Source organism: Psammomys obesus, unplaced genomic scaffold, assembly GCF_907164565.1.
Source record: "Psammomys obesus unplaced genomic scaffold, mPsaObe1.curated_primary_1811, whole genome shotgun sequence".
Taxonomy (NCBI): domain Eukaryota; kingdom Metazoa; phylum Chordata; class Mammalia; order Rodentia; family Muridae; genus Psammomys; species Psammomys obesus.
Window position 1 is genome coordinate 14,654,428 of NW_026594428.1, and position 16,187 is coordinate 14,670,614.

A 16,187-nucleotide genomic window follows, 5' to 3' on the forward strand; every position below is an offset into this window, starting at 1 on the left:
CTCTATCTCACCCCAGCCTTGAGCTGGCTGCTTCCCCTTCCAGAGTCTCATTAACTTGTCAGTGCACTCACGCAAATGTGCAGGGGCTGGGGGAGGGCTGCCCAGGAAGGGGAGTTAAGCTAGACTATATTTTTGGCACTTTTTTTTTTAGACCTTTCCAGAGTAACCAAAAAGAATTGGAAACATCTGTGTACTTGACAGAGCACAAGAAGTAGAAATCAAGCTTGTTCTGACAAAGAATCATAAACCATGTTAAAAAACATGCAAAGGCTTTCCAGAACCTAAGAAAAGAGAGTGCCAGAATAATATTTCAGAAAAATTATCAGCCCCACATTTTCACGTCCCTCAGTCAACTGGCTCTGCCCATTAGAAGAGATAAGAACCTACAATTAAGGTTGGGAACTAAATGGATATTTGCCTGAGAAGTACTCAGTAGGCTTCTGTTTCAAGCTTTATATTTACATATTTAAATTTAGTCCAAAGGGACAGTTGGTAGTTACCCCACAATAAAATGTCCCAGTGTACCATTGGGGAGATCGTGCCAGGCAGGTCACTGTCATGGTCCACAGACTTTACAACTGGTTAAAACTGATGGTGTTTTCCCTTAGCAGCTTCCTATGCTGTGAGAGCCAGTCCTAGGGGTGGGGGTAGGGGTGTGGGTTCCAGGACAGTTCCAGATCACTTCCTCTATGTCCTGTGTCCAAAGTGCATGGTGTCTTCAGCAATATGGACTTAGCTTCAAGTTCTGGGGTACAACAAAGGGCAATGACAATATCCTATACTGTTTACTTGAGGGGTCTCTTGGACTTTCAAAATCACTTGGGCTTTAGGTCAATGACAATATCCTGTACTGTTTGAGGGGGTCCATTCAACCTTCAGGAACCTTTCTCGTGCTTGGCACTGGAGTTTTGTTATATAGACTGTTGCTTTTGGGGGGAGTATTCATGTTCCAGATTGTACTTAAACTGTATATATACATATACTTTGTGTATTTTTTTTTTCATTTTATGTGCATGGGTGCTTTGCCTGTGTATGTGTCTGTGTACTGGTGCATGTGGTGGCCACATAGGCCAGAAGCAGGCCTTGGATCTCTTAGGACTATAGTTATAACTGTGAGCTACCATGTGGGTGACAGAAACTGAACCCAGGTCCTGCTAAGTCACCTCTCCAGCCCAATTTATGTATTTTTAAGTAAACTTATAAAATAATGTCTTCCTGTGGCTTCTTCACAGAGTGTTATTATCTCTAATTCCTCCCTTAAACTGTGTTGAGCTACAAAGCATCTCTTTAAAATGAAGCTTGTTAAGTTTTTAGAGAGACATGATTTTGTTGTGCAGACATTTGTGCTAACTACTTTGAGGAAGCGATGCAAGTCACTATTGATATTAAAAATGAAATTCCTAACTAGGAGTTTAGAGGTCCGTAGAATCTGGAGACCTCTGAGGGCATGACTCTGCTGAGTGTCCCTGCTCCCATCTCACTCGCCTAGCTGTATAGTTGACTCTCCTGTGCTAGCCACTTTCCCTGGAAGTCTCTACAGCATTCTCTTCATTTTGCACATTTTATAGACTTCCATCACAGGCTCTCTGGCATATTTGCTGAGTTCAGGAATGTAACTTATCCCCAGACTCACATTAACCCTTGTCACCTCCGAAAACAGAAAGACACATTTTCAAAACATCTTTCAATTTTCCACTATTGTGGTAGCCATCAAGTGTGGAAAACACAGCTGGCCTTAAACAGACCATAGCCACAGAAATCACCAGGGATGTTCCTCTTCTCAAAGCCACTGCCCTGGGAGAGGGCCACAGGAAAGCCCAGATGACCTCGACCAAAGCCATGAGTGGATTCAAAGCAAGCCTTTCCCTGAATTCTCTCCAGGATAATGGAAAATAAACAGTCTGTGGTGTTTCCATTCCTTCATCTTTTGGCCAATGTCTTGTGTACTTCAACAATCTTTGTAGGATTGGTGCTGCCTTGTCTCAACCCATGGCTGAGATGTCCATGTAGTGGACTTGGCCATGGGCTCCTCAACATTCTCACACCCTCACCCCATGGACTCTAACAATGCAGTTGTGTGTTACAAGGACAGACAGTTAAATGGGCAATAGCCAACACCTGGTTTGAATCATGAAGCTGAGAAAGCATTCTGAGGAAGTTGTACTGAAGAGGGCTGGAGATAAATGGGGTGGTGGGCGACACGGTCCGCTCTCAAGGGATTCTGTTTTCAGAAGAAGATCAATTGCAGCGAGTTATCTGGCTGATTCTGTGAGAGCGGAAAGGCAGGGGTGGGGTGGGGCAGGATGGATGTGGTCTAATAAAGGCCATTCCTCCTTGAGAACAAAGTGTTGTGAACAGTTGTACCCCACAGCCCCCTACATTCTGTCATTCAGAAACTCCACAAAAGAGTCCTGTGGCTTCACACAGAGCAGTCCAAACAATGATTTACTTGGTTTCAGGGGATTACAGAGTACAGCTCCACTGTAGGCCACGGACACAAAAGCAAAGGCAGCTGGAACATATCTGGAATAAATGCCATTATGGCCCAGGTTCTCACTGCTTCAGCAGCTCTGCGGAGGCTGGCAGATCGGCTCCCACCTCAACAGTATAAAGAGCGGCCCCACAGGCTCACACTAGCAGGGAAGCCAGCTTACCTACGGCCAAGATAGAGGAGGTGTGTTTAACCCTCTGGCTTAGGGTTTAAAAGCATTTAAAGAGAGCTCTGACATGGAGGGTACTCACAGACACCTGTGAAAGTCTATAAATCATTAAAATCATAAATTCTGGGTTATAGCTTTCTTTACCACAGATTTTTTAAAAGCAAGAAAGTAAATCAGTGGCAAACGTTTTCAAGAGCAGCAGCCACTGCTCTCCACACTCTAACCTTCCTTTATTTGCATGATCACATGTGAGTTTTCTGCTGTGACTAGAAATCATGGGAGGCTTCCTTGAGAGAGCAGAATGTATGGACTGCAATGAAATATTAGCTGCAGAAGGATGAATTTAGAAGCTACAGCTAAAAAAGCAAACTGTGAATGTAAAAGGGAACATTAGGTGGCAGCTGTGTGTCAGGCTTCCAGGCTCTGCGAGCGGCACCCAGAAGAGGCTGCCTTTGCCACGCTTCTCGTGCAGCAGAAGGGGGTGCAGGAGCATGCCTTTGCCACACTTCTCATGCAGCAGAAGGGGGTGCAGGAGCATGCAGGACAGGCCAGGATGCCAGGGCAGCATGCAAGTCAGGACTCTCAGTGTGAGCGGGGTCGGCTGAGGGCAGGGCAGCACAGCAAATCTCCTGGGACAATTCCATGTGAAAACACCTCTCTGCAGGAAGAAGGAAAGACCTTGCCCAAGGAAGCCCATAATAGGTATCTGTGAATGCATCAATACAGCATGTGAACATTCTCACTGTACTATTTGTATACATGGCCACAATGCAGCTAACTTAGTAAGATGGGAGATGACCAGCTAGTAAAGCACTCTGAGCAAGAAACTCCCTTTTCTGAAGTACTTTAACTGCATTACCCATTTAATATGCGTTATGCTGTTGGAGGGCTAAAAAGTGCACAGGCACTGAAGCTGAGCAACTCCGCTGCAAGACTGCGGATAGCTCTGAAACAACAGTTAGCTTTTACATCCACTGCGATTAGTGTCCAGCCAGGGGGTGAAGCTGAGACGACAGTTAACCTGCATCAGCAGCAATGGACACCATTTGTACAGCAGGCAGGAAGTAGGAAAGTCCTCTTACCACAAGAACAGAGACCACTAATATTTATTTATGCAGTGAGGTCCCTGAGGAGGTTAGCCCCACATCCTACCCCATGGAAGACTTTTTAACTCAATGACCCAATTCTATTATATGTGGCAAATCTACCCCAGCCCCATGTCGGGTAGCCCTGTGCCTTGTCTGAGCGGGGATGGGAGAGCCCTGAGAGCAGGCTGCTGGTGCAGGGGATGCAGGCCCATGCTGAGGAGCTCAGTAGACACAGCTTCCCTGGTAAGACTGTCAAGGAAGCCATATTTTAAACTGCACTGGTTTCAGCTACTTTTCAGACTGTCTTGATTATAACTACAGAAGTGTAAACAAGTGTAGTGTATACTCAGGTGGTACAAAAGACACCTTTAAAACTGCACAGAAAGGAATGTCCCTGACACGGGGCTTTAACTTTATTCGGAGAACAGGTACTTTTTAAAATATGTGCATCCTTAAAAAAAAAGATATGCAGATTTGTAATTCCTCTTATAAGCTTAAGTGGAGTTCATGCAAAGAACCTATTTCAACTGTATCATGCAATCCTTGGAAAGAGGGTTCAGGACAGATCACAAGATGGCCTGGCCTGAGGGCTCTTTCATACACTTTGTTCTTGCTTTTGTTCTTTTGTTTGCTCTCTCTCTCACTCTCTCGCTCTGTATGTGTGTGTGTGTGTGTTGAGTGTCTCATGACACAGATTTTTCTAAATATCAGAAATCACGGACGAACTGGGTGAGAGTGAGGAGATATGCTAAAGACTCTCAGCAGCACAGTCAGCTCTGCTGTAAAAGAATAAGGTCTGGAAGATGTCAGATGAATAAACCCACGATCTGTGTCTGGCTGTGCCGATTCATGTGGCTACATCTCCTCAGTGCCCCGGGCTGCATCAGCACTGGGTCAGCATCTCCTCCCTACCTCAGGAGATGTACTCAGGGGCAGTGAGGTAAGATTCTGGAAAGCATTTGGCTTTTTTTTCCCTTTTAAACACAAATTACATTTTTATAAGATCATTTTATCAGCCTAAGTACCATGAATATCAGCAAGAATTGGTGTTAAACTCACATCTGGAACAAAAAGATGACATATTTTAAAACTGATGCTCTCTGAGTAGGAAATGGGCTTGTGGGACAGGGTTTGTGTCCAGAGCAGCCTAATGGAGCTGTGCCTTGGAAAGAGGGTGTCTCTGAGCCTCTCCCCAGCTGACTCTTGTCCTAACCCTCTGGAGCCTCGTCTGAGGATTGCTAACAGCTTTGGCAGACAATTTCCCATCAGAATTACCTAAGAGGCTAAGCACAAAACATATTCCCTGCCCCATTTCTGAACTGGGACCAAATTCCATGACACAACTAATTCATAACAGACATGATGAACTGAGTCAACTAGGCAGAATTATTTCCATGCCAGAAGCATCTGCCTATAGCATCGAGAGCTGCTTAAATGTTCAATATGTAGGGTGGAGAGAACCTTGAGGCACGGGAAAGCTGGTGCTTGTGGAGAGCAGGGACACTGCACAGCCACACTGGAAGGGCAGAGCACCACACCTTCTGTTTCTGGGAGGGACACAGCTCCTCAATTTCACAATGCACTCTTTTGAATCTACAGACTAAAATCTTTAGCCAGAGAAGCACAGAGAAGCACAGGATGACTAAAAGAAAGCGTTCCGGAGTAGAGAAGCCACAAGCATGGTGGGACGTGAACACTCCTACCTTCTTACTGGGACTGAGTGAGCCTGCTTTAAATGCCACGTCTCACGTGGCCATTCTAGTCCCCAACATAGGAGTGGAAGTTAAGACAGCTACTCAGTTCTAAGAGCAAAGACACACAGATCATGCCTATTTGTCCCCACAGCCTGTTAAGGACCCTGGTCTCACCCAGAGGCACTAAAGGAAAGTGTCACATTTATAAGAAAGGACTTGGAGTGTCACTGCCTCAAGGTGGTGAAGTGCTATGGGGTCCAGGACCGGTGCTGATGAGTGACAGTCTATGAACTGTACTAGCTTCATTTCCCAAACTGGGGAGGGGCAGCCATGCAGAGCAGTCCTTCAGGGACTGTGAGCTCCAGAGCAATCCTCAGTGATGACACCACTGGGTGAAGAAAATGGTAATTGGTTCATTATCTTCACAGATGAAACAGTTAAAGGGGCAGGGTTGGTTCTTGCAGCTTCTGATGTCCCAGGGGACCCTCAAGGCAGAATAACCAGTTACTATAAACCTACACTTTGGTAGTAACTATTCTTCCTCACATATCAAGTAAAAACAGAATCTGCTATACTGCAAGTTCACATAATCCCTGTCGTGTTATAATGGACATGCCTTAGGGAACCAGGGCTGTGACAGGGGTGCGACAATGGGCAAACCTATAACAAGGAGCCCATTCTGGGATGGGATAGGCACTTCTATATTCCACGGCCACCCATTTGCCTGTTGAGTACCTAAACAACAACTTGTCTTGCTTCCTGGGCTAACCTTGAGAAAAGCCTTCACCAGCCTTCCAGGAGGAAACTTATTACATTCATCTCTTTTTGTGATTTCATTCCAAAGACTTATTTCTCATGAAATTCATCTACAGTAACCTAGAGTTGCCCCATGAGAGCACATCTGGGAAGGATGTGAATTGTGCCTGGGCACAACTCTCCAAGGGCCTGTAAGGTTGTCCTGGATGGCTATCCCTGCCACACGTGGTAACTATCTTGTCTGCCTTTTCTTCTAGGTGACAGTTCCAAGAGAACTGACAAGCTAACTTCAGTTATTAAAAGGCTAAAAGCAAAATCCCCAAGCAATTGGTATTTTCTAATAAAAAGTTTCCAAATGCAAACTGTATCTTTCTAAACAAAATTGCTCTAGGCTGGGAGAAATGTTCTGACCAACTCGCTGACCCTATATGTCATCCATCTTATCTCCTGCTGCTGCCTCAGTGGCTAAATGTCTGCTGACTTAACTAATAGCTCATCCCTGAACATAACAAAAGGCACATTTTTGTCCTGCTTTGTGAGGTACTCTAAGCTTTAGGAACTTGCCATTCAGGAGATTAAAAAAAAAAAGAATGAAAGAAAGCCCTTTTACTCACACTGGGAGGGCTCTGGAAATGGGGTACTCTGCAGAGTATTTTAAACATATTTACTTCTGTTCTGGAAACTACAATGTGAATCCACAAACCCAAGTAAGTCGTACCCAATGTCTATTTAATGCACTATCTAAAACAGTCCCCCAGCACTGGCCTTCCCAGGACAGGGAAGCACAAGATGTCTGCAAGAATCCAAGTCTCACAGTCAGCATGCAGTGACAAAGCAGCTCACACTGGGGAGTGAGAAACTGAATCAAGAACTGACACAGCTGAAAGGAAATGCTTATATATTGCTCTACTTTTTTTTTTTTTTTAAGAATCTTGTCTAGCATTCTAGAGCTAGAACATATGATCATCTCAGTAGGAACAGAACATTCAGCAAGACACATGTCTACTGGCTTTGATACAAGGCTTTATTTTCTGTATAGTACATAACAAACCCAGGACTAACAAGCTGTACTACCCGTCAGTTTATTCTGCAGGTGTTTGGATTCTACAAGAAGCATCCTAAGACATTTGGGCCCATTTTGGAAAGAGGTACACCTGTATACACGCCTTAGATGAAAGGCAGCTCTGTTATTTCAGTGCTCATCACTGTCCAAGCCAAGTTCAGTGTTCTAGAGCTTTCTGAATTCTGTATACCCCAGATTCTGAGGGGAAACCTAAGGGTACACCTTGGAGGATGTTAGCACTCCTGCCTAAGACAAAGCTCCACATTTACATATGGGATTTTGGGTAAAATGTTATTTTAAATACTCTTTGGCTTACAGATAAAATTTAAATAAGGTATACTGTTTTGAAAGACACTGACATAAAACCACATGACTGAGAAGATTTCTTCTGAGTTCTCAGCACTAGTCTGACTTCAATTTCTAAGGTTCTTCCCTGCCACTAAAGCTTGCCACCCCTTCTAGAACCCAGCACTTGTCTTTTATTGAATATACATTGACCAAAAGGGGCAGGGCTCACCTTATCACTGTCCAGCGTGTTCTGAGATGTCCGAGAAGCTATGGAAATGGTATCAGGTTGGCTGCTGCCATCCCCTTGGCTATCCAGGTCTTCTCCATCCCTAGTAGAACACAGAAACCCTCAGTTCTGTGTTCTCAACCCTACAAGCTGGTAAATCCATCTCCCAGCTGAAAAAGCCCCGTGTCAGACCACAGTTCTTCCTACAACCTGTCCCTTCCTACACACAATGGCAAGCCATTCTGCTTGCGTTGTTTCAGGTTGTTTATTTTATACACTCTGTGTAGGAGTGTTTTGCCTGCATGAACATATGGAAACATATGCCTGTGCACCCAGGGGTCAGAAAGCATCAGGTCCTAGGAACTGAGGTAGTTGTGAGTCACCATATGGGTGCTGGGAAGAGAATCCAGATCCTCTGCAAAAGCAACAAGTGCTCTCAACCAACGAGCCACTTCTGCAGCTCGGCGCCACTCTGTGCTGAGTGCAGCTTTTGGCTTGACTATATGGTAAGTGTTCACTATATCGTCCCACTGAATTCTCCACATGGTGAACTGCCCAACCCAGGTTCATTTCCATTTGAGAAATGAAAAAAATAAAAATAAACCAAGCCAAACCAAGTGTCTCAATGCCTTGGGAAAAAGATGAGGGAAAAAGAGGGGCTTGCATATGGTCTTTTATTTGCTTTTAGCCAGTGGATCCTGGCTCAAAGTGTTTGAGAAACACAGAGGTGAAGACCCTGCTCCCAACAGATAAGCAGTCACGAGCTATCACACACTCACCTCCTGCCCTTCTGCCTTGCTGCTGGCGCTGTTTTGGGGATATGGATAGGTTCCTTCAGGGCTCCTCTCAGGTGTACTGTCCTCTCCTGGATCACCTCACGGATGTGCTTTATCCAGTCCTGCTTGTTCTCGATACTGGATGCCTATGCAGGGGGCAGAGACATCAGGACAGAGTGTTCTTCCCACATCCTGTGCCTACCACACACAGGTTTCCCCTGCTTCCCAGACTCCCCAGTTCCCAAGGCCTCCAGTAAAGCAACAACAACTCAGTTTAATTTACTCTCAAGCAAATGACTCTAATTTTACATAGTTTTACTAAAAGCATTTTTCTTTTACAAATGAATGTGATTACAGCTCTCTCACTCTCTCTATTCTAGTAATCCATCATCATTATAAAAACAGATGTATTCCCAATCTGAAACCTCAATGAGGCCACTGAGGCATAATTTTGGTCAGTGTCCAGGAAACCATCAGCAGGGATGTGAATGAGTTCCCTGAGCCCCCTGATCCTGCTGCTTGCCCCTGGACTACTAGGATGGCTGCCGAGGGCCTCCTCCATAGCCAGCTAAGGCGCCTCAGATGACATACCCTACTCACCACATAGGGGCTCTACAAAGGAGCCATGTAGTGGTGGGCACACTAGAAATGTGCTGAAGGCCCCAAATCACACATGGGCAGTCACTTGTGGGCCCACTGAGGCCCCATAGAACAGCTTTAGGAAGATATTCCCTGGAAATGGCATAGAGAGATGGAGCAGGCCCTGATGGCCTGGATAACTGTTTTCTAATTTCCCGCTGAAAAGCATTCACCTCCTCTGACGTAAGCACCACGGCCATGAGTGTTACAGAGGTTGTCCTTGGGGTACAGAGGAGATCGTGGGTTTTTAGAAACACAAAACCACAGCCTACACTGGGAAGAAACTGAAGCTGGTAGCTCTTTCTACATAAACTAATTTAACTGTCCTTCCATTACACAGAGTGCTAATTCAAAAACTAAAGGAGGGACTTTGGAAAGCCCAGATCTATCAGAGTATAAATGCTTGACACAAACATGCGGAGATTAAACAATGAAGGATCCGAGAACATTTGGTACACTTTGGGAGACAACTGAGGAAATCTCTAGCTGTGTTGTAGAAATAAAGAAAACTCCTCTGCAAATTGATTATTACATCAATGGAGAGTAACTAAAAAGCTCCAATTTTATAGAAGTAGTATCAAACAAATGGGACCATTCAGTTAAGAAAAGGGATAGCTAACATTATACTCAGAGCAACCTCAAACTGTGTAAGGATTAGGGACAGTTTTCTTTCTTGCCTATGCAAATAAAGACAGTCATTCCCTATTAGAACCACTTGGTCATTTACTGTAATGGTTAGCCCTTCTGTCATCATCACCATTGAGTACCTTAAGGGCTTGTGTACATACCCTCAGTATCTATACCACTATCAAGACCCTCACTGCAATTGACAACACTGTCTCCATCTTTATTATCATTGGCATCATCGCTGCCACATCCTCACCACTTCGCCACCTACACCATCATCTCTACCACCAATGGCGTTGTCATCGAGGTCTACACTTCTTTCTTCCTCACTGCATACCACATCAAAGCCATCTAAACTCAAAGCACATGCCACTTCCATTTGGCCCTCCTTGGAAGGCAAAAGGTGTTATTCAAACTTTTCTAAACATTTTGGAAAATTTGAGTCTTGAATACATTTGCACAAGTTTAAACTATAGAAAAATTTGAGTAATCTAAATTTGTTGTACACTTTATATTTTATAGGGCTTTGTGTCAGCACTAACTAGCAAGAGTCCACCAGGTAGGCCATGTACATTCACTGAAAACACTCCATTGAGAACATGTGAGTAATGATCTTAAAAAAATAGTGGCTCCATGATGGTCAACAAGACTTGGCTGGGGAAGAGTAATCTTCAAATGAGTAACTCAGTTTCTGAAATTACCACAGCAAGATGACAAGGCATGCAAGAGGAGATGCTGTAACTTAATGCCAGTTATACCTCAGCATCTCACCACACCCTAGCTCCTCTAACAGCCTGAAAATCATGAGCCAAGTTCCCCAAAGCATCTCTAAACCACCCACAGTATTTCCAGACAGATCAAGAAGATAATTATGTCTGTAGTTTCCAAAATGTAGATGAGGTTAGCCCATGAGATGCCTTTAGATTTCTTTACAATTCCTAGAAAAAAATTGGTATACGCAAAACAGAGTTTAAATCAAAAGTGAGTTAGAGAGAGAGAAGAGAAGACAAGGGGGGGTGGAGAGAGATTTTTTTGCTTTCACCAATACCAACAAAGCACAAAAAAGTCAAGTAAAATGACATGGATCTATACAATTCAACAAGGAAACCAGTATTTATCTCCACAATAAACCCAGACATAGCAATCCCCCAGCTGTGAATTAACGTACCTTCAAGACAATTTTATTATCTGAAGTTGGTGTCCTCCCCACCCACAGTGCAAATTTGCAAGGATCTCCTTCAACATGTTCTGTGACACCCAACTCTGAGGTCTGGATAGAAAGACAATTAGATAATTAGAAACCCCTACAATTTTGGTAGGATTAGAGCATAGAAAAAGAATAGCCTTTGGTGGCTGATGGCCACACAAATCCAGTTCAGTGGCCCTCAACATGTGGGTTACAACCCCTTTGGAGATGGAATGACTCTTTCACAGGGGTTGCCTAAGATGCTTGGAAACACAGATATTTACACTATAATTCATAATAGTAGCAAAATTACAGTTTATAAAGTAGCAAGAAAAATAATTTTGTGGTTGCAGGTTGCTACCACATGAGGAACTGCATTGAGGGGCCGCAGAGTTAGGAAGTCTGAGAACTGCTGCTCCAGTTGGTAGCAGCTGGGCCACACTGAGTGTCTTCAGCTTGGAGCACTGCTGGAGACCGCAACGGAGCTCAACAAGCAGGGTGTGCTGAAGAGAAAGCCAACCTTAGAAACACGCCTGGGGTTGCTCAGCTAAAAAGAGCTCTCACAATAGACTCTGGGCAGCAGCACATCTTGGCAGAGGGCAAAGATAACTTTCAGTATTTCATTGGACACAGACACAAACCCTTCTGTGTGGACATATCCAGAACATGGCATCCTTCCCCACGATCAGATCCACCGGATGCTTCTCCCTCAAGCCACGGAAGTGACTCATAGGTTGGAACTCCAAAGGCGGCCTCAGTGGGAATTTTAATTTTTAAAATATAAATTAAACTAAGATGTATCAATTTCTAAAACACACAAGCTTGACTCCAAGGGCTGTTTAAAGCCAGCAATAAAATGACTACTTGGCAAGATTGAACTTTTTAATTTCCAGCTGGAGTGTGACTTAACTGATGTAAGGCCACAGACAGATCCAAGAGATAATCCCAGCCAGGTTAACGGCCAATGACAGTGGAATGAAAACATTACTGGGGATTTTCAGATTCCAGATTATTCTTTAAAAAAAAAAAAAAAAAAATCTCTACACTTGGGAATCTCTATTCTTCTGGGAGTTTGACTGACACACAAATATCACCAAAATTTGTAATGTTAAGTCATTCAATGTCACATATTTAAAAATATTTTAAAGAGATCTAACATGAAAGCAACTCCATGGCACTCTGGTTCCTTTCTAGATAGTAAGCTTAATTTTCACTGATTCTCACTGCCAGCCTCTGCCCACCAACTCTGTACTGCCAGCCCTCTGAACAATGACCTTGAGAAAGCTCAGAGTGCAGGGGATAATACTTTGTCCTGGCCCGAGACTCCCAGAAACAGGCACGCGGCTGCACACACCCATGACTGGCTGGTGGGGAATAGCGATACAGTAGTTCCGGGGTGCTCCTTTCCCCAGAAAGCACACTGACACTGGATAGGAGTCAAAGTGCATTGCCAGAACACTCCGAAGGTCTCTGCACGGGTAGGGCTGGGAGAGCTTTCAAACATTATTTTTATCTAATAATGGTATTTTGCTATTGTAAAAATTTCAAATTCATTTTTACATTGACTTTTCGGTAAATGAATTTCTAATGGAAAAAATCAAAACTTCATTATTGTGACTCTGTAGTGAGCTTACCCAATGAGGCTGCTTGCATACATTTTGATGTTTATGGATTTAAAAATCGTTAAAATGATATGAGTGCTTGCCTAGGGCACCTAGATAATACCGGACTTCATCTACTCATACAGCTCTCAACCTGGGGGCCGCTGCTCCCATAGGGGCTGCATCTCAGATCTGCATCTCAGATATTTACACTGTGATTCATAGCAGCAGCAAAATTACAGTTATGAGGTAGCAACAAAAGTAATTTTATGGTTGGGGTCCCCAGAGCATAAGGAATTGTATTAAACCGTCAAAGCATTATGAGGGTTTAGAACCACCGTCCTGCAGTGTTTCCTCACTCTGCAGTTAGCACTCCAGAACAGTTAGCACTCTAGAACAGCATCTCCAGGTCCACAGAATGCCAGCATGCCCTCTAGTGGACTCAGGTTGCAGAAGCTGATGAAGATAGAAACATCATAATTCAGGTTCCCATTTCAGAGCAGTTTGAGAGGCAACTAAAAGCAACAAACAGACATTTTCTCTCCCCTTAAGAACGCTGCAGTCACATGATTTGTAGCCGTGAACTCTTGATGCCTGTACTTACAAACAACTTGCTCTTGTACAGGTACTTGCTTCTTCCACTGGAGTCTTTTACTTCTTTACTAAAGACTAAGGACATTTCAAAAAGGAAGAGATGTCGTTCTCGACCCTTTCGAATTAAGGTTTTTGGGTCCCACACTTGGAAGGATTCCTGCAGGATGAGTTCTCCCTGAGACTCAATGTTTTCGTCAAACCCTACAACATGAAATAAAAGCAGGCAAATCAGTTCAAAGGAAAAATGAGCATGATTCAGAAGGGAACATTGCTATTTCACCTGTAAAACGCTCTCGGATTAGTTTTCAATTTGACTCCCTGCTCTTCACAATACTCCCCCCACCGCCCCAACAAAGGATAATTCTTCCTAAAACTACTCTGCATATATTTTCCCAAGTTCAAAAAAAATTCAGGGGTTCCTCATAGCTTTATTCTTTACTTTCCATTCCTTTCTGTTGGCGTTCATCATCTGAGATCTGGTTTAACTCCCATCTCTGTCCCACACTTGGAGCCTTTGCCCTGGCAACCATCTCCTCTAACCAGAGCAACTCCATTGCACTGCCTCCAGCCTCTGATTCATTTCCTCTTCAGCCTGAATGCCCCTCCCAGGCTCTCTGCCCAGGTCCCAGTATGGTGGGGACAGCTTTGCTAACCCATCTTCGATGAGTCTGCGATTCTCTGCCAGTGAGTCAGGCTGGACTGGGCCACATGGTGGCCTCCCTGGCTATTCTTTTATCACAAATGTGGCCACCAGGACTTAGCAAAGCAGCACTTGGGGCAGAAGCTGCTCACTCCCTCCATTTCTGCCCCTTTACAGCAGATGCTCCCACTAGGGCCATAACTTAGTTCATCACTGGCCTGTCCCTTTCCAGCTAGGAAGACCTAGGCACCCTAGCTCTGAGCAAGCGAGGAAACAAATGTATACAGCTAGTAGGATTCCCTATCACATGCTTTTGTAACTCCTGTGAGGTGGAAGGTTACAGTGCTCCCGCAGCTCATTCAGCCTATCCAAGCAGGAGAATAGAAAGAACAGAAATGGCCAGAACTCAGCTCTTCCTTTAATGGCATCATGACAAACAGCCATATAGTCTGACATCAGAGGAAGAAAGTCAGTGTTGTTTCATCTCTGAGTTTCTATTACATAGTGGCTTTGTGTGTGTCCTAATTAGTAAGTGTTCTGGTGCTGCCAATGAAATGGCATAAACTAGCAAAAGCATTTGGGACAGGCCCTTTGCAATGCTAACCTTGACAATGCAGGGGCAGCTTCATGCAAATTGGAATTGCTAACATACCTGCTGGACACATTTGTCTAATTTCTTTTTATCATATTACACACTAAATTCAATTGCTTCTGCAGACATCTGCTTTGTGTAAACATCTAGGAACAGATAATGGAAACGGGGAAGTACCAAGATCTTCTATAACCTTGGGTCTCAATGTATCCATTCATCATTTACACCTCCACTAGCAGGAAAACCAGGTTCTACTAGATAAGAGTTAAGTGACACAAGGTGCTTCTGCATGGTTGCTATCAGGTTAAGAGAGAAGACAATCCTTTACAAACAGCACCAGTGGAGATGGTGCAGGTGTGCGCTGGGATGTGAACATCTGGTTACCTTCCAGCATGCTGAGGTGCATGGCATCGTTGGCTCGCTTTGGCACACTGAGCATTACTTCGAGGCCGTCCTTGATCTCCCCCTTCCCTTCCTCACAGCATGTGAGCAGTTCCTGTAGATGCAGAAGATCAATACCATGAACTAGCAAAGGGCTGCAAATGCTCTGCTGGCAACACCTTAGCAGACATCCAGAAATCCATGGAAACTCACACTGCTCAAGAATAAACCCAAATAAACAACTGGGGACTCTTCTTATTAAAAAACCGAATTACTGAAAGGACAACAGTGCTTATTCTACTTGAGTGAGGACACTGGAGGGAGACAGATCCAGTCACCATTCAGGAATAGGTTGGTATACCAGTCAACTGTCACATCTCCAAAATGAGAAGATAAAACATTACTGGTTTGCAAGGAATAAGGAGCTACAGGTAACAACTGATGGCCATGCCAGAGTCCATCTGCCCTACTGGCCATACAACCCCATAGTGTCAGCGTCTATCTGGACCCTGCATCGGAACTACAACACTGCACAGAACACCTTTTAACTGTTCAGGGTGCTCAGGGAGTGCAGGAGAGCCACGCCTCTCAAAGGATCAATGTGTGTAATTCCATCTCCTGAACACATGGACGCTCATCAGCTGCTCTGTGAGAAGGACAGCAGGAAGCACACACTTACATCCTGATGGGTCTGAGGTCTTTGTTTGTGGGGTGGCAGGACCATTATTAGTCACAACAATCTTGTGGTGCTCAAGAGAAACAGACCAGTGTGGCCTAGAGCAGTGGTTCTCAACCCGTGGGTTGCGACCCCGTCGGCAAACTCTATCTCCAAAAATATTTACATTGAGATTCATAACAGTAGCAAGATTACAGTTTTGAAGTAGCAATGGAAATAATTTTATGTTGGGGTCACCACAACATGAGGAACTGTATTGAATGATCACAGCATTAGGTTGAGAGCCACTGGCCTAGAAGAACGCAGTCCTCTGACAGGCACCTTGCTTTGTGGTCTGATATTTATGTTTCTGAAAAGCTGGGCAGAAGAGAAAGATTTAGAACTAGAATCTTAGAGGAAATCTTTGTTCTTAACAAAGCCTTGAGCTGAAAGAGCACTAAGATTACTGAGACAAAGCGCTTTTGTAGAATTAGGATTCAAAGAGGAAACAGCCTGAATGCACAGAATTAAACTTGGCCTTCTGGCTTGTTTCATGTTCACAGCAGCTGCAGACTGCTGTTGGGACGGCCCATCAAGTCACCTAGTAACAGTCAATATAGCACTTGAGGAGAGAGGAAGTGGTGTGGCCTGGTGGTAGAGTGCTCGCCTGCCATGTGTGAGGCCTTGGTTTGAACCCTGGCCCTGCACTCTGTGTATGTGT

General features: G+C 44.4%; 1 protein-coding gene across 3 annotated transcripts in view; it reads right to left on the reverse strand.

Moving 5' to 3' along the window:
* Positions 1-16,187, reverse strand: part of Trio (trio Rho guanine nucleotide exchange factor) — a 287,480-nt gene that overhangs the window by 74,609 nt on the left and 196,684 nt on the right. For all 3 annotated transcript variants that reach the window (XM_055619033.1, XM_055619031.1, XM_055619034.1), the window contains exons 29-33: positions 14,815-14,926; positions 13,209-13,399; positions 10,986-11,087; positions 8,555-8,697; positions 7,779-7,878 (exon numbers count right to left, since the gene is read on the reverse strand). In XM_055619033.1, coding sequence (XP_055475008.1) covers positions 7,779-7,878; positions 8,555-8,697; positions 10,986-11,087; positions 13,209-13,399; positions 14,815-14,926 — 648 coding nt within the window. The remainder of the gene's footprint in view (positions 1-7,778; positions 7,879-8,554; positions 8,698-10,985; positions 11,088-13,208; positions 13,400-14,814; positions 14,927-16,187) is intronic.